The sequence below is a fragment of the Podarcis pityusensis genome (assembly GCF_964106645.2).
Source record: "Podarcis pityusensis genome assembly, chromosome: 4".
NCBI classification, from domain to species: domain Eukaryota; kingdom Metazoa; phylum Chordata; class Lepidosauria; order Squamata; family Lacertidae; genus Podarcis; species Podarcis pityusensis.
Window position 1 is genome coordinate 63,987,723 of NC_138027.1, and position 27,987 is coordinate 64,015,709.

Here is a 27,987-nt window from a genome sequence, read left to right on the forward strand (position 1 = left end):
CATGCTCAATGGTGTAAATGTCACTGGAAGAAATTGGTCAAACAGAAAGCTTACACAGTGGGTACAATTTGTATGGACAAATCCAGGTGTAGGTAGCATGCTAAGGTGGCTCTTGCAGGATAGGCAGACAGCATATTGCAAATATTCTTGAGTCTAAGCACCGCAGGCAGCACTATACGATTTAAGTTAAAACACCATAAGGAATGTGCAAAGCTCCTTTACAAGGAAGGCATATTAGATGTGTTCCAAGTGGACAATTTCCATTTTTCGCTACTCCTCTGCTCTAGGGTTTCACTGAATTCTCACATAAGAAAGGGATAGCCTTTGGTAGGAATAATCGCAGAATAATTTCCTATAGGTACTGTTCTTAAGGCTCTTCAAAACTAGAACAGGATTTTTCTCGTTGGTTTTCATTCTTACCTCTCGTTTAACAACAGCCTTTCTACACACTGGGCACAGAGGACCATTCCGGGAGAAGCGAAGGGGAAGTCGACGGGTACGATATTGGCATGTTGGCTCCTCACATCTCAGCCAACCCTAAAGAGAAAAAACAGTAAACATAGATTTGTTTTCAAACTTCTCCCCAATCCAAACTGTTTTATATTATTTGATGCATGGTCAATATAGAATACAGCAGTTTTATTGAAGTATTGGATTCCCAGGTAAAGAGCTTCAGAGACAGTTTAACGGCATGAGGGTTCAATGACACCAGATGTTACAATAATGTGAACTACAAAAGATAATCAAAAGTACGTGAGCACATGTTTTGTCTGAGTCTCTATCCTGTTTCTCATGACTAATTACCAGTATACATAATTTCCTCTGTGGACCAGTTAAAACTGGTAGGGGTATTGTTCTACATATCAGTTTTAGCTACTATACTCATATGAAAGCCTTAGAAGTACACATATGATAAATTGTGACCACTAAAAGCAAAACACGTAGGTTAGCTGAAATGTGTCCAATGAAAACCAACTGCTGACAGAATGTGTCTAATGAAAGCCATGCATGTATAGCTGACATATTCCAACCAATTAAATCTATTTAAGTAGTTTAGTAGGGTGGTACCAACTTAGAAAAAAACATGGATTTCACTTCTGGATTGCATTTGAACAAAGGGGGCAGGGTTTCTGTTGAGGCAGGTGATTAGCTGTGGGAGGAGCTTATCAGAGCTTGCAGGGCAGCAGCTGAAGAAGGAGCAAAAAGGGTTTTCTTGTGTGTGTGTTTCTTTGTGGCTGATTAGCTGCTCTCCCTGTGCAAAGGTCAGAGGGGGCAGGGTTTCTGTTGACGCAGGTGATTAGCTGTGGGAGGAGCTTATCAGAGCTTGCAGGGTAGCGGCGCGCACAGTTTGTTCCATCTTTTAGATTTAGGGGAGCTAGTCTCAAATGTTTGTTGGGGGAGACCTAGGTTTTTTGGGGGGGAGTTATTTGTCCTGTCTTCATGCTTTTTATGATGGAGGACCGCTGTAGCCACCCCCAACGACACGTACTCAAGATGGAGGGGGAGGGAACAGCTGCAGTCGCCTGCGGTTCCTGTGCAATGTTTGCCATCTTGCCAAAGGTTGCAGGCAGCTTTACCTGCAGCAATTGCATGTTGATTGCCCTCTTAGAAGACAAAGTCCAGCAACTGGAGGAACATGTAGCTACGCTCCAAAGAATTAGAGAGCTGGAGCTCTTCTTGGAAGCAACAGAGCACACCGTCTCCACCAAGGAGGAGACAGGGGACTCCCCTGAGAAGGAGGCTAGTTCACCAACACAGGAGCCAGATATATGGAGAAACGTGACTCAAAGAAGTAGGAGGCCCAGGGTTCGCTCTGATTTAGAAATACACAATCGCTTTGAGATCCTCTCCCCTAGCATGGAAGACGAAGAGCAGACTCCATTTGAGGATCTCTCCCTCATTACAGTCGATCAGGTATATGAAGACGAGCAGCAAAGTCAGTCCTCAGGGAATGTGCAGGCAACCTTGGAACGGACAGCCCACGGAAGAACCCCAACCAAACCTAAGAGGAGGCGTGTAGTGGTGATAGGGGATTCCCTACTGAGGGGAACAGAAGCAGTGATCTGTGGGCCTGACAAGATGTCTCAGGAAGTGTGCTGTCTCCCTGGGGCTAAGATCCAAGATGTAACTGAACGACTGCAAGGAATCATAAAACCCACTGACAAATACCCCTTCCTCTTGGTTCATGTGGGTCAATGACACTGCAAGCAATAGCCTCCAGAAGATCAAAAGAGACTACGAGGCTCTGGGCAGGAAATTGAAGCAATTAAATGCACAAATTGTCATCTCATCTGTCCTCCCAGTTGAACGACGTGGCCCAGGGAGAGAGGGAAAAATAGTGGAAGTGAACAGCTGGCTTCGCAAATGGTGTAAACAGGAACGGTTTGGATTCTTAGATCACGGACTGCAGTTTCTTGAAGATGGACTTCTGGCAAACAATGGGCTGCACCTCACAATGGTTGGGAGGAATGTTTTTGCCAAAAATCTCAGAAACCTCATCAGGAGGGCTTTAAACTGACTAATGTGGGGGAGGGAGACAGTGCTCCTGAAGGTAGGAGTCTATCAATTGATGAAGATGATCATCCAAATGTCATAGACCAAATGGAGCAAACAGCACACAGACCTAGTGGCGGGAGGAAAAAATCCTTAAATAAGAGACACGGGGAAATGATTAATGGACTTCAATGTCTGTACACTAATGCGCAAAGCATGGGAAATAAACAAGATGAGCTTGAGCTCTTGGTACAGCAAACTAAATATGACATAATAGGCATCACTGAAACCTGGTGGGATAAGTCCCACGATTGGAATGTAATAATGGAGGGATACAATCTATTTCAGAGAAACAGACCAGACAAGAAAGGAGGAGGAGTGGCGTTATATGTCAGGGATGTGTATACCTGTGAAGAGATCCAAGATTTAGAACCTCAAAGCCAAAGTGAGAGCATTTGGGTCAAAATTAAGGGAGAGAAGAATAACAGTGACCTCATTGTGGGAGTTTACTAGATCCCCAAGCCAAACGGAGGACATAGATGATGCCTTCCTGGAACAGATGGCCAAGCATGCAAAAGGAAGGGAGATAGTAGTAATGGGGGACTTCAATTACCCGGATATTTGTTGGATGTCAAACTCAGCCAAGAGCATAAGGTCAAACAGATTCCTCACTGGCCTTGCAGACAACTTCATTGTCCAGAAAGTGGGAGAAGCAACAAGAGGAACAGCCATTTTAGATCTGGTCCTAACCAATGTTGATGACCTGGTTAGTGGGGTAGAAGTGGAAGGATCATTAGGCTCGAGTGATCATGCTCTTCTGAAGTTTACTATACAGCGGAAAGGAGCAGCCAAGCATACTAGGACTCAATTTCTTGACTTTAAGAAAGCCAACTTCATAAAACTTAGGGAAGTGCTGGGTGAGATCCCATGGACAGTAATACTAAAAGGAAAGGGAGTTCATGATGGCTGGGAGTTTGTTAAGAGGGAGATAGTAAAAGCACAACTTCAGGCAATACCAATGAGACGGAAGCATGGAAGGTGCCTAAAGAAGCCAGGGTGGCTATCTAAAGAACTTTTAACTGAGTTAAGATTAAAAAAGGATGCGTACAAAAAATGGAAAAGGGGGGGAACCACCGAAGAGGAATTCAAACAAATAGCCAGCACGTGTAGACACAAAGTCAGAAAAGCTAAAGCACAGAATGAACTCAGGCTTGCTAGAGAGGTTAAAAGCAACAAAAAAGGCTTTTATGGGTATGTTCGTAGCAAAAGGAAGAACAAAGAAACAGTGGGGTCACTCAGAGGAGAAGATGGTGAAATGCAAACAGGGGACACAGAAAGGGCTGAACTCCTCAATGCCTTCTTTGCCTCAGTTTTCTCCGATAAAGAAAACAATGCCCGACCTGAAGAATTTGGAGCAAATGATTCAGCAAAGGAAACACAGCCCAGAATAACTAAGGAGATAGTACAAGAATACTTGGCTAGTTTAGATGTATTCAAGTCTCCAGGGCCAGATGAACTGCATCCAAGAGTATTAAAAGAACTGGCAGATGTGATCTCAGAACCACTGGCAGTCATCTTTGAGAATTCCTGGAGAACAGGCGAAGTCCCGGCAGACTGGAGGAGGGCAAATGTTGTCCCTATTTTCAAAAAGGGGAAAAGAGAGGACCCAAATAATTACCGCCCAGTCAGTCTGACATCAATACCAGGGAAGATTCTGGAGCAGATCATTAAGCAAACAGTCTGTGAGCACCTAGAAAGGAATGCTGTGATCACCAATAGTCAGCATGGATTTCTGAAAAAGAAGTCATGTCAGACTAACCTGATCTCGTTTTTTGACAGAATTACAAGCCTGGTAGATGAAGGGAACGCAGTGGATGTAGCCTACCTTGATTTCAGCAAGGCATTTGACAAGGTGCCCCATGATATTCTTGTAAAGAAGCTGGTAAAATGCGGTCTTGACTATGCTACCACTCAGTGGATTTGTAACTGGCTGACTGACCGAACCCAAAGGGTGCTCATCAATGGTTCCTCTTCATCCTGGAGAAGAGTGACTAGTGGGGTGCCACAGGGTTCTGTCTTGGGCCCGGTCTTATTCAACATCTTTATCAACGACTTGGATGATGGATTCAAGGGCATCCTGATCAAATTTGCAGATGACACCAAACTGGGAGGGGTGGCTAACACCCCAGAGGACAGGATCACACTTCAAAACGACCTTGACAGATTAGAGAACTGGGCAAAAACAAACAAGATGAGTTTTAACAAGGAGAAATGTAAAGTATTGCACTTGGGCAAAAAAAATGAGAGGCACAAATACAAGATGGGGGACACCTGGCCTGAGAGCAGTACATGTGAAAAGGATCTAGGAGTCTTGGTTGACCACAAACTTGACATGAGCCAACAGTGTGACGCGGCAGCTAAAAAAGCCAATGCAATTCTGGGCTGCACCAATAGGAGTATAGCATCTAGATCAAGGGAAGTAATAGTGCCACTGTATTCTGCTCTGGTCAGACCTCACCTGGAGTACTGTGTCCAGTTCTGGGCACCACAGTTCAAGAAGGACACTGACAAACTGGAACATGTCCAGAGGAGGGCAACCAAAATGGTCAAAGGCCTGGAAACGATGCCTTATGAGGAACGGCTAAGGGAGCTGGGCATGTTTAGCCTGGAGAAGAGGAGGTTAAGGGGTGATATGATAGCCATGTTCAAATATATAAAAGGATGTCACATAGAGGAGGGAGAAAGGTTGTTTTCTGCTGCTCCAGAGAAGCGGACACGGAGCAATGGATCCAAACTACAAGAAAGAAGATTCCACCTAAACATTAGGAAGAACTTCCTGACAGTAAGAGCTGTTCGACAGTGGAATTTGCTGCCAAGGAGTGTGGTGGAGTCTCCTTCTTTGGAGGTCTTTAAGCAGAGGCTTGACAACCATATGTCAGGAGTGCTCTGATGGTGTTTCCTGCTTGGCAGGGGGTTGGACTCGATGGCCCTTGTGGTCTCTTCCAACTCTATGATTCTATGATTCTATGAAAGGTAAAACATTTTTTTATTCAGCATCTTCATTGTCAAAACCAGCACACTATGAAAATCATGGACCCTACAGATGGGGTGATAGGGAATGGATAGTACTAATAGTGGGCACGTTGTGCTTCTTCTGGAGTTCTCTGGCCACGTTTGGTCCCTACCCTGCACTCAGCTCTCACCTGTGGCTCCTAGAAGCTGTCAGCATGCAACAGCAGCCACACCCCGGAAAACTGCTTCAACTGGCTGGCTAAACCAGGTTAGGGTAGCCGATGGGTCTCAGACTCAGTGAGTTGGGGACTTTCCCCTGCATGTGAAGACAGTCTCCAGAGAATTGAGCCGACAAGACCAATAGTGGGCTCAGTGGTCAAGAAGTCAGTTTCTGTATGTGCTATAGAAGGAAGGGAGGTGCAGATGGGGCTTGTCAAGCTGGGAAGGTAGGAGAAGGAAAACTCTGGTCCTAAACCTCTGCCAACCTCCAGGATATCTTTGGGAGAAGAAAAGGCTAAGGCGTAAATCCAGAGTGGAGACCCTAAGGATGGCACCTTGTACACCTCCTTCCAGGAACTCCTGCAGCCAAGCTGGTGACAGACATATTGATCTGCTTTCCTTTGGACCACAACCGTGAGGCCAAGTGGGGAACAAAGGTGACCACCATGAATGTAACAACTACCAGGGAATATTCCTGCTGTGTACTGTATGGAAAGCTTTTGCCCGTATAGTTCTCAACAGATTACAGTCACTCACTGACAGGGTCTATACTGAGTCACAATGCTTCTTTAGATCTCAAAGGTCAACTGTCAACATGATTTTCTCACTGCATCAGCTGCAGGAGAAATGCCAAGAATAGAGATGCCTTTTGTACATCACCTTCCTAGACCCAATGAAGGCCTTTGACATCAACAGCCAAAAAGGATTCTTCATACTGCTCAATAAGATAGGATGTCCACCTAAGCTCTACAAGATGATTGTGTCCTTCCACAAGAACATGCATGGCACTGTCCAATATGATGGCTAATCCTTGAATGCATTCCCTATAAAGAGTGGTGTGAAACAGGGCTGTATTCTTTCCCCCAACTCTCTTTGGCATATTATTCTCTCTGTTGCTCACTTATGTTTTCAGCTCGTCTGAAGACACGTACATCTATTCACTGATTCTTGATCAAAGAATTATCCACATACAGTAGCGATATTCAAGTACATCCATCATCTAATAATTCTTGATCTTGGGTTTGCCTGAAGCCATTGAACAGGCCTCACTCAGGGCTTTGTAGGGTGCGATTTTTTTATTTCTGGCCCCAAACATAGTGATTAGACCTTCGGCAATAAAGAAACCCATCCAGAGTAGACTGAGAATATTTTCCCAAGTCTGACTAATAAGTGACCAGCTTAAACTATATAATGCCTTTCATACTTGTTCCCAATTCTTCTTTAAAACAGATGAGGTATCCTGATCATATGCATGCTTTAAAAAGAATATTATTCTTCTAACCTCTCATCAAACAATGTTAATAGCCATTATTAATATAAACTAATTCATTGCAAATGTGCCTTCTAAAATAAGGAACGCTGTTTGGTACAATACCAGGTTTTCTGACCATGGAGGAGTGGGAAGAAGAAGCTAAGCTATACAAGAAACTGAAGCTATACAAGAAACTCTGGGAGTCTGTTGAGCCACCTTACTGGCTTGAGATCTCAGCAGGCTTACACCCTTTCAAGCACATCATCCAATCCATGAGGACTAGAGCTATAAACTATACAGGTAAGTAATAATAAACTCTATTGCGGTCCAACGACCCATAACATAGATACATAATAAAATACAGACTCATATAGACAACCCCCCAGGGAAGGGAGACCAAAGCGTTATTTGTTTAGTCATGGGTATGTTGATCTTTGATTCGTATGACTACTGAAAGAAACTTTGCCATGGCCACTGTGATATCACTGGACCTGTCATCCAGAAGATATTTGATATAGTAGGCTTCAGATTGACCCGGCCAATTTGCCAATAGTGGTTTAATCAATAGTTCCCTTGCTTGGTCATATTGTCCGTGTAAGTTTTAAACATCTAAGTAAAACTGCTTCATAGACTAGATCGCAGAAGCAGCTAATTGTTTTTGTTTTATATTGATGTCTGTCGATATTCATGGACTAGTCACTCACTAATGCACATTTGTAATAGTAATAGTAGTTTGGGGCTTTTCTTAAGAACTGTAACCCAATTAAACATCTTTACCTGATTAAAGTTATTAGTCTGGTCAATTAATCTAGCAATTAAATTTGCATGTGGGTAAAAAAAAAAGTTTTTAAACAAGCAGCACAGTTTTTCATTTGTAGATGATGCACAAGCGAGTTGCAGTAGGCATTTTAGGAAAGGCACTCCCTCTTCATACCTCCAGAAAGTCCTTGCATATGTAGTTTTGTAAGTTCCTGTATTAACATTTTCTTTTTACATCTGCCAACTGATTAATTAGGGGGTATCTTTTTAGTTGTTTACAAATTTCTTTAATCAATTAATGTAGCCAGCCAATCAATCAATCAAAAGTTGCAGCCCTAGTTTTGTCAAAGTAAGCATCATTTGTTGAAAGCAACAATTCAGTGTATGCTATTATTTGTGTTCAGTATAATTGATTCTTGATTCTTGAAATTATAAGACATTGCCAATTCAAGCATTAGCGTTCTTGAATATCACTATGTGGATGTAGAATTAAAAACTTTTGAAAAATATATCAATAAATTAAAGTTAATGTACTAATTTCCAACAACTTATTCAGATTCTCACTATTAAAAGACATATCTACCTTGGATTTTTCTGGGGATTTTCCACCCCCAACAGCCATATTCCTTTTCTTGAAGTTTTTTTTTAACCTATGTTTATCATAGTTGTTTTTAAACTCTTATCCTATTTAAAGAGTAATTTCCTACTTGGTACTTCAAGTACTTTGTTCGATCTAGACAGATGGGATCAAAGGGAATGCATAAGTATTATTGCTTATGTACAAAGTTCTTCAACTGTCTTCAGGATGACAGATCGACAACCAACACTAATACGATCTAACAATATCTCTTCATTTTCATATGGCATTGCATCACCATAGTAACTACACACCTTTCATACTTTAAAAAGCTGTATTAAACCTTAGGGAATATATTAAATAAAGTAACAATGAAGTCCTTAAAGAGATGTTATAACTGCTTTCTTTATCTGAATGGTAGAAAACAACATAAGCCCATACCTACCTGACAGCATTCAAGCAAGTGTGAAGTTTATTGAAAAGTGTGTTTATATCAACTCTAGTACTGTTTAATGCCAGATTGCAGCTGTAGGGCAGAATTTGGGCCATGTATAAACGTCTAGAGCACCACAGTGTATTATTTGAATTTTATTATTCTGTGAACCGCCCTGAGAACTCCAGGTATAGGGCAGTATATAAATTCAATCAATCAATGCAATTTTTTTCTTTTACGTAATAAGCTTAAGCTGTGACTCTACTACAGCGCATGGTGAATGTATACATTCTTATAACATTCTTGACGTTCTGCTACTGTGACAGCAAAGAATCCACATCTTTCTAAGAGGCCAACATTTAAGAAAGTCAGTTATTCTATTTTACTATAGGCATATTCACAACTGAAGACCAAAAGCCACTGTAATAAAAAAAAAATTCACATTCTTATTGACACACCCACAGATTGGCCTTCTCCCAATTCCTTTGAGATCATAGCCATGATTTGCATATCCAAAGAAAGCAAAGGTGCTCTCGCTTCTGAAAGCGGTACAGCAGGCGAGTCAGGAAGTGAAAAGATGTGTTGCTCCCTTTCCAGAATCAGCTGAGGCAAAGAAGGGTGAATTATACTCAGAGTGGAGAGTGGCAGTACATTACAAAGGGGCATGAAAAACTGATAACATGTTGCTTTGGCCAGGTTTGGGGGTGTTGAATACAGGAGCAGAACATGCATACCGGGAAGGTGCGATTGTCACTAGGATTTGGAATATGAAGCCTGAAGCAGAGCATGTACAGATGAAGAAATGGCTACTGCTGAAGTTAGTGGTGGAATAGCTTTCTTTTCCTAATGATCCATAGCATGGAATTAGCCTTTATCACAGCTGCTGCACGCTGCATTGACATCTTCATTCAGTTACTCACTACAAGCACAATGTCTCATCCTTGGCCAGTTCAGACCCCATAAGCATTTCAGAGAAAGTTACCTAAAACAAGAGGAAGAGGTGGCATTCACACACACACACCCCGCCCACATGCATGCTACAGCTAAATGCATCACTACAGTTGAGCTCTAGGATGACCCAAAGTGTTGCACCCTTTCCCACGACAGAGACAGAGCAGAATAATGTATGCCGACACTAAGATATCATATTTACGTATCTCATAAACCAATTTCCACCTATAGACTCTACCAACATGACTAGAACAATGAACTGAAGTTCAAAGCCTTTTTGAAAAATTGGGATTTGCATAGCATTAAGCCAGCAATTTCATATGCTTTGGACTTCTTGTGTAATTTATGCAAGTTCTCACTTTTGGGGAGCATCCTTTAGCTTTGGGGGCTAGAAATAGGAGGCGGTGCCATGCAAACTCTAAGAATTCAATTTTATTTTAATCACATCTTTTGATGACGAAGAATGTGGCGAGGAAAACAAACTGCAAGAACGATTCTGCTTCCAAACTGCAAGAACAATTCTGCTTTCCTTCTAACTTCCAAGCGGACATGCTTAGAGCTGGGCTGAAAAAAATACTGTGTTAGGGTAAAGCCAAGCTGTATGAACTGGTGTACATCACAGTGTTTCACTACCTGCAGAAATATGGTCAGTAGAAGCTGGCCTGCACCTTGAAAAAACTTGATCTCGGAGGAAGTACTGTTTTTTAATCTTTGTTCACCTACAATTTCAAACCAACAAAAAAACAAAAGCTAAAAACAGAATCGTACATAATTCTATGAGGCAGAAAACATTTGCTCATGATTGGTTAAATGATAACTGAAGTGTCATATATTTAATAATGCTAGCCTCCCACATGCAAGTCCTATAATACTTCTTGATGTTAGAAAACAGATCGTCTTGCTTTCTGCCTTTCACTTTAGGAACATTATAATATAAATTAAATTGTCAGCTTCCTTATAACTGATAGATATGGTTGGATGTTGAAGGAACTTAGTTTTGCACTTAAGGTCTAACTTCAACACTCCTGCAGTTTGTTAAAACAGGGCATGATAAGTCACCTGCAGGTTAGCAAACTATATCTTTGATACCAACATCAAGCATCCTTTCATTCATGTAGAAAATAATGTAATTTGTCCTGACTTCCGAGCAATTATAATTAACATTAAAGTGGTCTTTTCTTTTTTGTCACCTCTACATTCAATACTTATTTGCACTTATTTGTACTTACTATCAGTTAATCTCTTCTATAATGATATCAATAACTGGTGGTATTATGCATGGAAATTGAACATGAAGATAAATGTGTGATCACTGCTATCTTTATGCTTCTTGTTTTGATTTTATAATTAAGCTTCTGGTCTTGATTTGCTTTAAATAAAACTTTATCATACTCAACATATGCAGTGTGTTTCAAATGAATGTGCTGAAGTGCACTATTCTTAACCCATGTTTGATTAATATCCATTGTCTTTGGAAACCACACAAAGCCAATCATTTATTTCCTTGATTATACCATAACCAAAGAACTTTGCAATTCAATTTGAAATGAATGTGCTTCGCAGAACATGAAAATAAGGTTTAAACAAGCATGGTGGTATTAAAACTAATGAAAATTTCCACTCAGGTTCTAAATAACAAATATACATTGCAATAAGTGTGTATGTTGGAACAGATCACTGCAGTATACTGTATTCACAGTTGCCTAAATTAAGTGTAGATTGGGGACTGAACAGAATTCCATTTTGTTCCCATTACCTGAAATCAGCATTTAAATAAAATTGTCCTTAAACAATTCTGAACTATACTGAGCATGATCCAGCCCAAGCAACAGGATCAGAGAAGATATACGGAGGCTCCATGTGGGTGGAAGAATAACAAAGAATGTGTATTTCATTTCAAACAAACACTGGCCCTGACCAAACACCCTAGAGACATAACTCACTGATCTTGCCCCAGTCCCAGCAGCAGAAAACTGCCACATGCAAGCTATTCAGCCATGGAACACAGACCATAATGACAGCAATGGATGCAGCATATTCCTGGGAGAATATCCCCATGTTCCAAAAAGGGGGGGGGGGTAAGAAGACAAAGGTAACTACTGAGTGGTCACCTTGACATCAATATCAGAAAAGGGCCTAGAACAGATAATTAAATGTTTGGTCTATAAGCACTTAGAAAAGGATGCTGTGAATACTAAGATGTACATGGGTTTCTCAAAAACAAGTCATGCCAGATGAATCTCATTTCATTTTTGGATAAGAGTTACAAGCTTTGTGGATTAGGGGAATGCTGTGGATATAATGCATCTTGATTTCAGTATGGTTTTTGGCAACGTCCCCAAAGATATTCCTGTGGAGAAACTGGGAAAATGTGGGCTGGACAAGGTAACTGTTAGGTGGATTTGTAGCTTGTTGACTGACCAAACCCCAATAATAATAGTAATAATTTTATTATTTATACCCCGCCCATCTGGTTGGGTTTTCCTGGCCACTCTGGGCAACTTCCAGGATTATTTGCTCATTATTGTGCAAAGAGTGCTCACTAATGTTTCCTCACCAACCTCGAAGAAAGGTGACAAGTGGGGTGCCACAGGGTTTTATCCTGGGCCTGTTGTTGCTCAATGTCTTTATAAATGACATGGATGAAGGAATTGAGGGGATGCTCATTCGTTTTGCAGATGACACCAAACTGGGAGATTAACACGAGTCAACAGTCTAATGCAGCGGGGGAGGCAATGTTATTCTAGGGTGCATCAACAGAACCATTGTATCCAGATCAAGGGAAGTAATAGTCCCGCTCTATTCTGCCTTGGGTCAGACCACACCTGGAATACTGTGTCCAATTCTGGCCACCACAATTTAAGAAGGATATTGATAAGCTGGAATGTGTGCAGAGGAAATATGATAGCCATCTTCAAATATCTAAAGGGCTGTCACATGAAGAAAGCTTGTTTTCTCCTATGCCGGAAGGTAGAATGAAAACCAATGGCTTCAAGTTACAAGAAAGGAGTATCCGACTAAACATCAGGAAGAACTTTCTGACAGCAAGAGCTGCTTGACAGTAGAACAGACTCCCTTAGATGGTGGTGGACTCTTCTTCACTGGAGGTTTTTACACAGTGTTTGGTCACCTGTCAGGTATGATTTAGCTGAGATTCCTGCATTGGAGGGGCTTGGACTAGGTGACCCTCGGGGTTCCTTCCAACTCTACAGTTCTATATTCTAGCTCATAGCTGTCAACTTTCCCCTTTTTAAAAAAAGGAAATTCTCTTATTCCTAATAGGGTTCCTCGCAAGAAAAGGGAAAAGTTGACAGCTATGTTCTAGCTACTTGTTCAATTCTGACTGGTTGGCATCACCCCCAAGCTCCAACCAGATCACACCTGCTCTACAGAAACATTGGTAGAATAAACATAAAAAAGAGCAAGAGAAATCTGAGCCTTTCCTCCCTTTAAAAAAAAGCAATTCAAAATGGTCAACAGAGCTTTTCCAGATAATTTGAGGCCTTTCATATGCCCAAGGAAGTCTATGGGACCCTTGGTGGCCCAATGTGACTTGTTTACAAGGCATTTTGAAGATAAAGTTAGTTGCATCTGCTGGGACGCAGCCTTTCTGGGTCAGCACCTGGGTCAGCACCACAGGGTCAGCACCTGACAACTTCTCCCAACTCTCATCCTGTTCCAATCATCCTCTCCATGATGTCTCCTTGGGATTTATGTTAACAGCTTGAGGATGTGGACAAGGTACTTCAACTGGTGCAGGTCACCACTGTTCCTGGCCCTTTTACCATGGCTGGTAAAATCTCGTAGAGACAAGATGGTTGGTTGGGCCATGGAAATAATCAATGACTCTGAGTCTGAATGGTCCCAGGCCAGCTGGAAGAGACGGTAGCAAAACTATTCTTAAATTACACCTGTCTTACACCTTCGCCAGTGAGAGTATGATCCTGTTGATTCTCATTGATCTCTCAATGGCTTTAAACTGCTGTGATATATCTTTATGATAAAGTGCTATATAAATATTTTTATAAAGTGAGTAAAGCAACATCCTCTGAATCCATTGCAGATAGAGTAGGGAAATGTTGTGCTGCTTCAGCTACAAGGGGTATCCTACACATTGGAAGGGTAGAAAACCCAGTCCTTAGTGATGCCTGAGGCAAAATAATTATGTAACTCTTTATGGTACAGGACAAAAGCCAGATATCATCTGCACCCTCCCCTCAAGACCTGCCTAAGTACTTCCTTACACTAGCACTAGCCTATATTAGAGATGAAACAGCTTGAAACGTATTGTGACTCATTTAAGTCCAGCATTCTGTTCTCACAGTGGTCAATCTGATGCCTATGGGAAGCCTATAAGACCTGAGCGCACACTTGTATTTTCAATGACAGCAGACAAGAGCAAGCAATTTATCTAATCATACTTTTACATGGAAAAGTCACATTTTCCTAAATCGATACGATAAAAGATTTTGTACTATTCAGTTTCGGAGGTAGATAAAAATAGATGCAACTCGACTAATTAGGAAACTAACAGGCTAAAAACCTGGAAAGTTATGGAGAACTATACAGAACTAATATATATGATGGCATAAAACCAATAAGGACGGAAGTAAAAGGATGAAATTAAGAAAAGTAGCAATCAAGCTGTATGTCCTGACAGCAAGCTCTATACATACATGATCTCCAAGAAAAAGTAGAGTACAAGAAATATTTCAAAAAAAAAAAATTCAAGTTAAATTATATAATACTTTAGGAAGAAAAAAATACACTGTTACCCTGAAAAGTGTGCACAGTTTTGTTAGAGCGCAGAGTGGAAGTTATAAGCACCAATCAGATTATTCCTTCTGGATCCTAACTTCCCACTCAATAATGAATAAGCTGAAAACATACTGCCTGAAGTGATTTGTCTGCTTACCGTTTACCTGCTGTGCAAACATGTTATTTGTTGTCTTACGTTTTATGTTTTTAAAATGTACAATTTTTTACTGTGGCCAGTGGCTATGTTTACAAATCACATTAAACCACAGTTAATGTCTAACTATGGTTTAACAAAAATGAGCAAAGTGCTAGTACATGTTGCTCAAAAATCTCCACACTGCTTGTCCTACATTCCGGTTCATATTACTAATGAAAAAGAACTAAGGTGGTAGTTTTAAAGGATAGATATAACAATGAACAACTGAGGGTGTGTTGTTGTTTTTTTTGGGGGGGGGGTAACATACTTTGTGTTGTGGGAGGGCTACTATGAAAACTGAAACCACATGACACTTAATGAATACTTACTAACATAATCTTTAGTATTATTAAGTTGGCATACTGACAGTTGGTTCACTATTTTGTCCAACACATCCTTGACTTCCACAGAAACGGTTTACCTCACAAAATACTGGAGTGCATGTTAAACTGACATGTTTGAAAGATGAGGAACCAAGGAAGAATGAGGCCAATAGTCAACCCACAAACATAGTTGGTCATCATTCCCCAAAATGAATCTAGCCTGAGCTTCTGAATAGCCTCCTCATAAAAAGCTCTTTGGTTCTCAATTGGTTCTATAGCACATAGCCGGATTTTCAGACACAAATGCCTGGAAAAAGCAAATGCATTTTCTTACAAGTCATTTCTGATTCATAGAGAAAAGCAAGCTGCTGGTGACCAGCATGGGCTAAAACTTGTGTCCATGTGTGTGGACTGTGGGATTGGATATGTTTTGAATGTGCAGTGAAACACGCAAGTAATACATTTAAGGCTACCATTATCTTGTTATGTATAAATATGCTTAGTGTACTAGGTTCCTAATAAAGCAAGTATTTCTATGTCATCTTTCAGGAATGTCTTTACTTGGATGAGTCTTCTGGGGAAGATTAAAAGAGAGACACTTTTCCACAAATATCCTAAAAATTTAAGTTATACACTGCTCAAGGTTTCCCTCCCTTTGTTCCCTAATATTGCCAGTGATGCACTCCTTAAACAAAAATGAAAGCAATGACAGGAGAGTATGCCCGTAAATCCACTCCGTACAAATGTTTGCCATACATTATGTGAATTCATTATGTTTACCATTTTTAAATCATATACAGTGGTACCTCGGGTTAAGAACTTAATTCATTCTGGAGGTCAGTTTTTAACCTGAATCTGTTCTTAACCTGAGGTACCACTTTAGCTAATGGGGCCTCCTGCTGCCGCCACGCCGCTACTGCGTGATTTCTGTTCTCATCCTAAAGCAAAGTTCTTAACCCGAGGTACTATTTCTGGGTTAGCAGAGTATGTAACCTGAAGCGTATGTAACCCGAAGCGTATGTAACTGTATTGAACTTACTTAAAATATTCTTATTCCAAGGGTCATTTTAAAATGGTACGCTCTCCATGTTGAAGCTGCCTGTAAGTGCCTATTCTCCAGACAGTAGGCACAACCTTTAAAAGTCTCTTATCCTGTGCACTGGCAGATGCAGTGTTTGTGAATGAGTAGTCACTCCCTGGAGGTGCCTGTACTGGAATGTAGATGGTGCAGGGGTAAGAGGTTTTTATGAATTATAAATTATGCCCACTGCATGGAACACACTGATGTGGGTAAGTGCTGTTCAGCAGCCTCTACATGGGAGATGTAATGTTTAAATTAGCCCTCAAATTACCACTTCAAACATGGAATTAGTGGAGACTGCCTTGAAATCATTACTATTAAATCAACTTGCATTTGGGCTCCTTGTGCGCTTCCTTTGTTTCATTTCAACATTTATGTATCCCATGTTCAAACTTATCTCTGCAGTAATTAAAGCAACAAACACACAACTTATATGGTAAAAGCTGGGACTTTCAATTTTCAAATGCAGATATGGGGAACATGTGGCCGTTGAGATCATAGAATCATAGAATCATAGAGTTGGAAGAGACCACAAGGGCCATCGAGTCCAACCCCCTGCCAAGCAGGAAACACCATCAGAGCACTCCTGACATATGGTTGTCAAGCCTCTGCTTAAAGACCTCCAAAGATGTTGTTGAACTCCACCTCACATCATCCCTGAGCATTGTTCATGCTGCTTGGTGTTGATGGGAGTTCAGGAACATCCAGAGGGCAGTGAGTCCTCCATCTCTGTCTTAACTAGAGCCTGCATACTACACCAAAGACTGTCAAGAACAAACTAAGGTCTAAGTGACTTGTGCTTCTCCCCAGATTATATCAATGCCTGGTTGCTGGGTTTTTTTTTAACTAATACAAACTTTTGACAGTTGATGTACCACATGGTAAAATGTTTAAAGACTTATGTTGCCTATTTTTTTATGAAGATTCCTAAACACAATGGGAACACTATAGATATCATCTAGCATGAACAGGTTTTTAAAAATGTGATATTCACATTGTTTTCATCTAAGATTTCTCAGTTTTGTTCTGCTATAAAGCAATAAGTGAGCCACAGGGGGCTCAAGAAGTAGTTGTATGGTTCATGGAAGGAACAGAATCACAACTGAACATCAAGGAAATGTTTGAGCAAACAGAAAAAAATTGGAATATAAGAAAGTTACCAATGATCATGGGAAAAGATCAGCAAGGGGCAAAATGAATTTTGGCTGCCCAAGTGAGAGGAAAATATTCTCCAAACAGGAGAACTATTATTAAATGTACAGGTTGTATGGTCCAAAATGGTTTAGAAAAAGTTTTATCAACCTTGCACCTGGTAGCTTTTCAAATGTTATGTTTGAAACATCAACATATGCTATATCTATACAACCGTGCAACCTCAGAAAACTACTAAAAGGAACAATGCAAAAGAAAAAGAGTTAATGTACAAATACTTTAAACAAAGCTATGAGCAAGACAGAAACACAAGCTATATTGTAGGTCAATCTATGAGTTTTAAATGTTATTAAAATTGATTTTTTTTAAAGATCTCTTTAAATGTACAGTCACATGTCATTTCATACAAGTTATTTGAAACTTATTGATCTTCTCATTTGTGCAAAGACCGGGTTCTGCCATCAGTCTGGTGAAAGGATAATAGAGCACTCTAAACACTTATGATAGGTTAGATGCAAACAGTGGTCCTCATTTAAACAGATGTAATAGCACTACAAGTGTTTGCATTCCAACCTTTGCAATTGCATGTTATGCAATAAATTAACAAGCATGTTCTGCTCTGCTTCACATCAAGGCCAATATCTCAGTCTTGTTGCCTTAATTTGCAATCAGAGTCTAAGCACCAGAAGATGCATCTAAGGTACATTAAAAAGGATGGGATACAAGTCTTCATAGCCTGCCACATTGTGCACAAAGAAAGCGAACGATTACCAGCAATTTTACTTTACCACTGTAGGACAATACCAATACAGTTAAATTTGGCTCCATGCAAGCAACTGGGGAAAATATACTTAAAATGACTATATATGGAAAATTACATTTGAAAAAAGCTCAATGGAGAATGTATATGTATTTCTGTATGGACAGATAAAATCTCTGGAAGTATATTCAAGTCTATTCTGCAAAATACCCTTCTATTCATCCTACTCAAAGCAGCATTCTCAGGCTATAATAGGTCACAACTAAGTACAGTACCTTCCTTCAAGAATAATTTTGCTTTGTCTGTCAGCTGTCAACAAAACACAAAGAACTCATACAGTCCAGTTATGTATTGTACATGTAAGAGAATCTAACAAAATACAAAGACGGGGTGGGGGGAGAGAAATCAAAATTTCATGGCAGGTGCAGTTCCACGTTTGCTAAAGGAATTTCATAAACCATGTTTCATGTGTGGCTACTGAATTCCAAAAATAACTTTAATGGTTGCTCCAAAAGGAAAAGAAAAGAGAAAGACATCATGTACCAAAGCAATATTAATGTCACATTTCATATGTTGCTTATAGAACACTTTGCTGAACATTAAAAAATAAATAAAAGTTTAAAAGTTAAAGACATTACACAAGTCTGTGTTCTCGTAAAATGAGAAAGACCTTCTGGTGGCATTGAAAGAAAGGTCTCCGCAGTGGGCACCTCAAAACCAGTTTTTTAAAAAAGCATTTAAAAGCATTACCAAGCACTGTTTGTTCATTTAAGTTTAATTATTTTCTCTTTGAGAATGGTACTAATGAAACTGAATATCTTTCATGGTTTCGGAGGACAGTTTGAACAGTCTGTAAACAAGACTGAGGGTAGACAAGTGAGCTGACTGAGCCAAGGGGTTGCTAGGTGATGCAGAATGTAAACCCACAAACTTGCTAAGGGTTATTTTGCTCTCATTTCGCTCTCACACAGCCTCTCCCAAGTTCCAGCCATTACCTTCCAGGTGACTAGCAATATTCCCCTTGCTCTTTAACATTATTATGCTTTGCTAAAAATGCAGAGTTCGGACGGGAAGAGAATGTAAAACATTTTTATTTTATTTTTACAAAATTACAAGAAATATAACCTCAAAAAGTGTTCATTGCTTTTTAAATGGGAAATATATTGTCCTCATATGGTTTACAAGGACAAATGTTCACTATAACCTCTTTCACCCACCCCCATCCACTCCAAAAACTTGTGATTTTTTTTTCAAGTATCTGATCAGAGATTGTCCAGTAAGAGCACTTTATTAGATCATCAGTCAAAGGGTTTCACAAGCACTGAGAGCAATGGGCTCAAATGCAGCACATCAGTTTTAATAGACCACAGACTAATAGTAAACTGCAGATACTGCTGAGAACTTTCCATGCACTAAACTCTTGAAAAAGCACCATCTCTCCAGCTTAAATGCAGCTGCCTCTTTCAATGCCGCAAATGGGTAAATTTGACAAAAAAGCCACCATTAAGACTACATGAAAGGCTCAAGACAACATCCTTTCAATGCTTTGTACTTCAGTAATCAGATGTACTTACTCACCCCCTCCCCCAAACCCGATCAAGAACTATTTCTGAATGGTAGGAAATAATTCCACTTTGTACATCTTTTAGTTAATCAAGACTTTCTATTCAGCAATTTGACCTTTTGTTCAAAACAGGATTATCAGTTTTTTCGCCAGTTACCAAGGGCGACTCGCATGGTGAACATAATTGCAATAATTTGCAAAACACCATGGCAACCCACATTACAACTAGGTAAATACTGGTCTTTTGTGCTACATTGTTATTTTCAGAGATGCTGAAGTCAAAGAACGAATGACAAATGAACACAAAATTTATATTTGCTTTGTCTCAAAAGAGAAGAAAATTGATAACAAGAATTGGGGGGAAACCGACTACAGCTGTAATTTCTAACTTGATTAATTAGGATGGTAACAGTCCTTAACAGTATATTCAACAAACAGCCCTGACTTAGTCTCTCCACCCACCTCTCCCCCTCACTACACTACTACCACTATCCCCCACCCCAGACAATTTTTCCCCCTTCTGCTAGGAGAACAACCAACCCCATTTGCTCTTTTCTTCATCTTAATGGAATCCTTAATTACAGAATATTGTCCTCCAGCTCTTCATTACACATTGAAAACTGAGTGAGGGAGAATACGAGTGCCAAAGCAGACAGGGTAGCTACAGCAGTCTTGTCTGCTTTTTTTTTTTTGGACACAACAGGCCTAATGATGAGACGGCATTTTCCCCCTGGTATTAGCAGCTGTTCTACTGCAGACAATTAAGCACAAACTATTTAGCATTTCAGAAAGCTGCTTCTCGTCTTGGCAGTGTTAGGTAAGTGTGCATGCTAAAATGAACTTACAAGTTAAATACCAAAACATCTGATAGGAAGTCTCTACTTACACTGTAATTACCATTTTGGGTGCAATATCTGCAGCATTCCAACATTTCTCTATTAATACTATATGCAAGTGAATGTAAAATAGTAACACAGCCCACATGCAATTCATGTTTAATAAATTATTATTATCAATCATCATCACCATCATCTTAATATTGGTGTGCACCATGATTTGGCAAGTCCCTAAACATACCAAGAATCACATTTAGATATGTATTTTCTTACTCTAACACAGTGTTTTACAACAGCTAATGTGATCCAGGAAGAGACAATTGCGGCTGAACATCTCTGCTTACGTAGGAAGCACATTTGAGGGCCTTGGATTATTGATCAGCTGATCTATTTCACACAGCAATTGTGAAAATAAGGACATTTGCTTATTTACCTACTTTACGTCTCACCCTTCCTCCCAAGGGAGCCCAGGGAGGCTTCTAGATACATGTACCAAGATATATTGATATTTATGAATTGCAATATACTGATGTTTATACAGCACACTATTTCACAGGGGCAATGCAAGGCGGCTGTTCAGCCTATAACTTGGTGGAACCTTTTGCCCACATGCAATGCATACCATTCACCCTGGAACATCACTCAAGCCCATGGTACAGAAAAGGCAAATAATTTCTCATCACAGTTGTGCTCAACTTGGAGCCAGGGATCAGCTGAACCTTCAGGTGTTCTCTGGCCCAACAGTCAAGCAGTGAGACTGGCTTGAGTGGAGAAGGACTGTGCACTGCCTCCCTCCCACCTTGCTCCAGTGGATCTGCACACTGCACTTTGTTGTTGGATATATTCCCTAATGACATCAGTCATAACGCTAATCAAGGGCTAGGGGGGAGAAACCCAGCCAGATGGGTGGGGTATAATAATAATAATAATAATAATAATTATTATTATTATTATTATTATTATTATTATTATTATCATCGTTGTTGTTGTTGTTGTTTCATTTATTATCTACCCTACAACAAAAGTTTCTGGAGAGGGCTGCAACAATATAAAAATACAATATTAAAAACAGTTAAAACAAGTTATAATCAGAAGAACAAGCACAGTTCTAAAACCATATTCCAGGTGTCAAAGGTAAGGATAAAGAGGTAGATCATATGAAGAAAACTATACAATGAAGGTGCCAGACATACCTCCGTGAAGAGGGAATTCTACAGCTTAGGAGCCATCAGAGAGAATGTCCTCTCCTGAGCTGCCATCTAACTTACATTGACCTTAACACTTGAGAGGGTCTGTAGGGACGGAGGCTCAGTGGGTTAGGGCTTTAAACACTAATGTAAGCACCTGGAATTGGGCCAAAATGCAAATTGGCACCCAGTGCAGCTATTTTAAAACAGGGGTTATAAGAGTTCTAAATGGAACCCCAGCCAGTAACCTGGCTGCTGTGTTTTGGACCAGTTGAAGCTTCTGAGTTGTCTTCAAGGGCAGTCCCACACAGAGCACCTGTCTGTAATCCAACCTAAAAAGTTATAGCCACTGAAGCTACCTGAGCCTTCTCTAACAATGTTGGGTCCATGAGTACCTCAGAGGAAGATCTGTAAGTAACCTCTTAAAAATCAGTCCATCTTCCCAGCTCTTGGACCTGAGAACTCTGAACAAATAATACCTCTGTCTTTCATTTCAACCCCATTAACCGAGAAGGACTCCAAATTTATTTTCCTGAGGCTGGAAGCCTTCAGAGCAAAACAGTCTGCCCTCTCTTATTACAAGGACTAGTTCATTGTAACAGGAAGCACAGCCGACTGGACCATGAAGCAGTCCTGAAGCAAGTTGTTTCAGGGTGTCACCCTCAGAAGAGGAAAGACAAGCGAAAGGTTGGTTCAGGGCTACACCTCCTGCAGCCTCACCGCTAGCACTCGCCCTGCACCATCATGCCTCTCCAACTGACAGGGACAGAAAGTCCGCCGCTCGGAGTTCTGCCTCTAGTGGCAAAATGTCCAGGCCCCCAATACAAAATTTAACTTTTTAAAACTTTTGTTTCATTTTCTAATACTTCATTTTCTGTTTAAAGGGGGGGGGGGCTCTAAACAGTGTTCTCTAATATCGTAATAAAGCTGGCATTCAAGAATATAGAGGGCGCTCTCCTGTCTCCAAGATATTCATTCCCTATATTTGTAGAATGGGGACATACCTCGCTGAGGACCACTCTACCCTTAACAATGTAGCCTAAAAACACCAGTATTCACTTCAGTCAATACAGAAGCTATGCATACCGAGACATGAGGGAAAGAGCTGGAAAACTGACAGTCCATGTCTGTTTATGTGCATCTGCACCTCTGTTTTGTGCATTTACCACGGCAAACAGTTGTGGTAAAACCAATGCATCCAAGCTGCCATGTCAAGGGTGAAGAAATTCTCATATTTTCCTCCACATTAACTATTTTCAGCAGCAGGAACAGTTGCAGCTTCCCTTCTAAAACCAAAGCTGTATGAATCCCATACCTATTCTTTAGGAAGTTAAATAGATCCATCAAAAAAGAAGAAGAAAGCAGCTGTGCTTTGTGCATAGCTGGGGAGGGAGACTTCCCAGGTACACAGAAGTATATTAGTTTGTAAATTGAAAGAAAAAGAATAAAAACAACAACAGAAGGGCTCAGTGAAAGACCTATGCTCAGTGACCTCCAGGGCTTAAAGAATGTTGAGGGCAGCTGAGCCATGGGATGTTGAGGGTGTCAGATGACAAAAAGGAAGCTGGAGGGAGGGAGGAACTGGCTTCTTTGAATATCTGAAAGCTTGTACTATCCTTGGGAGAGGGGATTAAGATGCGGGGTGGGGTGGACACATCCCATTGGACCTCTTAAAAAACTCTCCCCCCACTATATAGGTGGTTGTGGGGGGGAGGAACAATACACCTTTTCCCTTTCTCCCTCTCCAGATGTCCCCTCACCAACCCTAAACAAGGCTATAAGGTTCCTGATTCCAGGCCAACTGGAAGAGTTTGTAATAAGTGATCAAGATACTCTACAAAATGTTGAAGTGTGTCCCCCACATTATAGTTTAATGCCTTTTCCCACGGCCACTTCCCCATGCATAATTCGCCAGTGTTCAATAAGATTACTAAATCTAAATTAAAACTATTAAATTCAAAATATTTTATACTATACAGATTTTATTTATTTATATATAACATATACCCATATATGTTTATAAATATATAACATATTTATATATGCCATGTATATATATAGTATATACCCCACCTTTCCACCAAGAAGCTCAAGGTGATATACAGAGTTTTCCTCTATTTTATCCTCACAACAACCCTGTGAGGTAGGTTAGGCTGATGGTTTCTGAGCTAAACTGTTTCACTACATGTACTCTTTAGTTTGCTTCAGCAAATACTTTTCCTGTGTCCAATCCATATAATTTTTCTCACAGTGCCAAATATCCCCAGCATGAACCAATATTCATAAACCAATGTAAAATCTGAACACTATATTCTGTTTGTTTTTAACTTTCTATCGAAGCACACATACACTTTTTAAACTGCATTTGGGGAAGATGGCTAGGTGCAATGTCCTGTAAAAATAACAATACTTCATAGAGTACAACTGACTCTCTGGCCATTATAGTATTGGAATTATATCCAACTAAGCTCTAGTCAGAGTAGACCCATGCCCATTAATTTCAATTGTCTATTGTGAGTATGACTCACAATGGATACAAGTCTTACTGTGGAATCCTCACCAATTGGACTAATAATTCCTCTGAAGACTTGTGTTTTCCTGCCCTTTTCGTATCTTATAGAGAGGATACAATATTTTTACAACTTGGCCAACGTATTTTCATTACAAGGTCCGATTAGTCCAGTATGCCTAATCTGATCTGCCAGTATAGCTCACTGGGACCTACGTTCCAGGGCATACAGCTGGTCAAGTGGGATGGTCCATCCATTTGCCTTTCCTGTTTTCTGCGAAGACAAAGCCAAGGCCTTATGGAAATATAGCCTGGCAACCACTAGTATCTAAGAGCACCCAGAGATAAAGTTGCAGGTTTGAAGATTTAAGGAGGCTCTGCAGGAACTCTTTGGATGTCATTACTTTGACTGAGAATAGGCTGTTGTGTTGTTTTCTCTCCTTATAGAGATTTGCAATAGGGTGGGACCCTGAAAACCTGAATGTAGGGGTTTTCTTTCAGAGGTTCACAACTCTGTTTTTCCAGCACTAAAACTAAATAAATAATACTATGTAAATTGGGAGTAGGGATGTTTACCATCATTGCCTTACAATCTCATGGAATTTCAGAATTTGATTGTGCGAGTCTCATTTTTTAACAAAGCAATTGGACAACTCTGTGACTCCTGAAAAAGTGTAGCTCAAGGAAAACAGACATAGATAGTAGCTGCAAAATAAAAGGAAGAAGTTCTCTCTCCCTCTTCTTAAGTATATAAGCACAAGCGGCCTTCAACACAATTGCTTTTATAGTGTGTGATCCCAGATTTTTGACTGTATCATACTTGTAAGAAGGGTCATGTCTACGAATTGGAACAGAGGGCATTGTACCCTTCCAAGAGTTCTTTGATAGAGGCGTCCCTAAACATACTTCATCACAATAATGGCCATTTTGCATTTTTTATAAAACACAATGGGGGGGGGAGGGGACAATGTAGCAATGTATACCAAGACTTCTTCACTTTGTCTGTCCATTGGGCTTATTTATCTAAGAAGGCACTGAAGAATGATTGCATGGTGTCCTGGCCTCATTAGAAACCATGAAAATGAAAGCAAGGACAAAATTTGGCAGTACCAAGTACGTACATGCAAAGACATATGGAAAATACACAAACTACCGATATCTAGTAACACAAAACCCCATGCTTTTGTAGAGCTTGGCAGTCACTCACACTCCACGTAACAGTAGGGGACTCTGATTGCAGATTTCACTGCAGGACAAGACCCTAATGGCTTGGTCTTGCATCCACTAAAATGCAACAACAAAGATCCCATTAACTTTAATGGCCTAAGATAAGGGTATAAAATGAGTTACCTGGAATTTTCAGTCCCCTGACCAAGCACCAAGGAAATGGAACTCATAATTTCTCTAAGAAATAAACGCACCATCAGAAGTAAAAGTACTAGCTAAATATAAACTATGTTGAGAACTTCAATATCATCAAGAAGGGTGATGTTTTAATACACCAATTAAACATTTTGTAATTCAGACCAGCCTCTGCTCTAAGTTTAAAGCTGTTCTTTTAAATATAGAGCATTTCCAACTCTTTGTGTTTACTTCAAAAATATGCCAAGCAAAAAAAAATTATAAGCAGCAAAATCTTAATATACTGTTTGGTAAAGTTCAAGTCAGCCTTTGAAAAACACATTTATCTATCCAGTAAAGCTTGTGTTAATGCGATGTAAGAGTTTGGCAAATTCAACTCTAATGGAGCATAAAAGTGCTTTTGCTTGAAAGTGAGATCATTTTTAAAAATTCAAAGCATGATCACTTTTTCTTTTTTGCAGGAACAATCTGATACAAGCAGCAAAGCTTAAATAAACCAGAAACATTTCAAATGATCCATAAAGGATTAATAAGCACCACAGGAAGTCCTATAGGCTCAGCGTATACATTTTCCCATCTTTTTCTCCTGTGATGCACATGACATGAAATTCTAAGCAGAACTCAAGTTTCAAAGTTACTGAATGTTAAGGCCCACAAGCTTTAACAGTGCAGTGAAGCAGGTCATCACCTTGCACTGCTTAATCTAAACAATAACGTCACGATATTGTTAGCACACTAATGTTCCAAAATCATGACACCTAGAAAAAACTCATTTCTAGTGACAAATTGGGGGGGGGGGGGAATAGCAACAAACCAAAACAAAAAGGATAGCTGTAACAGTAACAGTGTAGCAAGCTACAACCCACTAATAAAAAGCAAAGCAAAATGACAGTTGTTATTTTGGCAGAGATAATCTATGCTGAAACACAAAACACATGCACACAATTTCTTTCAATACAATTTGCTTGTCTTCCCACTGACTTCTGTGATTACCACAGAAAGCAAGGTTCTAAACATATTTCAGCAGAATCTTCAATCAATAAGAAAAAAAACCCCAGAGAGGTATGGGAAAATGCATTATAGTATTAGTAACTGCTTACAAAATATATTGGACTTACCAATATGCATACAACTGACAAGATGAGATACAACCTATTCCACCAAATGGCAAAAGTAGGTATTAAGTAGGTACAGGTAAGGTACAATTGTATAATCTACCTGAAATTGTTGGAGGAGGAAGAAGAGGAGGAGGAGGAGGTGGAGGAGGAGTTTGGACTTGATATCCCGCCTTTCACTCCCCTTAAGGAGTCTCAAAGAGGCTAACTATCTCCTTTTCCCTTTCTCCCCCACAACAAACACTCTGTGAGGTGAGTGAGGCTGAGAGACTTCAAAGATGTGGACCTAGCCCAAGGTCACCCAGCAGCTGCATGTGGAGGAGTGGGGAAGCGAACCCGGTTCACCAGATTATGAGTTTACCGCTCTTAACCACTACACCAACACTGGCTATCATGGAAGACATCAAAGTTTTAAAGTTCACTATCATAAAGACGTGTTTAGTTACAGGTAGGTAGCCGTGTTGGTCTGCCATAGTCGAAACAAAATTAAAAAATTCCTTCCAGTAGCACCTTAGGGTCTGGTGACTTCTGTTTCAGTGTATCTGAAGAAGTGTGCATGCACACGAAAGCCCATACCAATAACAAACTTAGTTGGTCTCCAAGGTGCTACTGGAATAATTTTTTTTATAAAGATGTGTGTGACACACAACTCTAGCTGTCCTTTCTATCTCAAGCGAAAGGCGTCATGGAAGTACTGAACCAGTGCCTGAAATCAATAATGAGCTGGATGTTGGCAAGTCAACTGAACTGGGGAAACGTCAGCGATGGGAGTTACACTACCCTTGAAAAATCAGGTTTGGTAAACTCTCAAGTTTTGGTTGAAGCTGGGAATGCTTTTGCTGAGTTTTGGATGGTGATTAGTGACAGCTACCTATTGAAAAAACAAACTTGGCTGTGGTATACATGCCTCAGTTACATGAAAGCAGCTCTGCTGTATTGCACTCTTTGTGATGGACTCTCCTTGCTTGCAGGCTTTTAAGCAGAGGTCTTGTCATGTATGATTTAGTTGATATTCCTGCATTTCAGGGGGTTGGACTAGATGCTTTAGCAAGCATGTTACTCCTTGTATGTCATTTCAACTGCCTGCTGGTCTCTTTGAGTGCCATTTTATAAATTTCTCAGGCCATATATTTATTTCACTCACAACAACATTTGTTGTCTACTCATTTTAGTAAACTCATGTTAGAAAAAATTGGCCAAGACAGAAATCAGAAGGCGATGGAAATCAACTTTTGGAATATTCATTTTCCTTGGAAATCTCCATGCTATATACATATAGAAGTTAAAGTGTTATCAAATATTAATTGTTTTTTTCCAAAGAGAAACATTATCTAAAAGAATTGTTTTAAAAACAAAATTCAGGGGCACCAAAATTGATATTGTGTCACAATGATAATATTCAAGATGCAGTAGCTTAATCTGACAAGTATTTTAAGGAATCTTCCAAG

At 40.1% G+C, this 27,987-nt stretch overlaps 1 protein-coding gene and 1 long non-coding RNA gene across 3 annotated transcripts in view; one reads left to right on the top strand and one right to left on the bottom strand.

Moving 5' to 3' along the window:
• Positions 1–27,987, bottom strand: part of POLA1 (DNA polymerase alpha 1, catalytic subunit) — a 193,789-nt gene that overhangs the window by 73,715 nt on the left and 92,087 nt on the right. For both annotated transcript variants that reach the window (XR_013985674.1, XM_081003459.1), the window contains exon 35: positions 421–537. Coding sequence is in view for 1 of the 2 variants with exons in the window: in XM_081003459.1 (XP_080859585.1) it covers positions 421–537 (117 nt within the window). In the remaining variant the exon portion in view is untranslated. The remainder of the gene's footprint in view (positions 1–420; positions 538–27,987) is intronic.
• Positions 536–12,096, top strand: LOC308476098. The gene is made up of 3 exons (XR_013985712.1): positions 536–749; positions 7,103–7,276; positions 11,660–12,096. It is a non-coding gene; the product is annotated as an uncharacterized lncRNA (long non-coding RNA).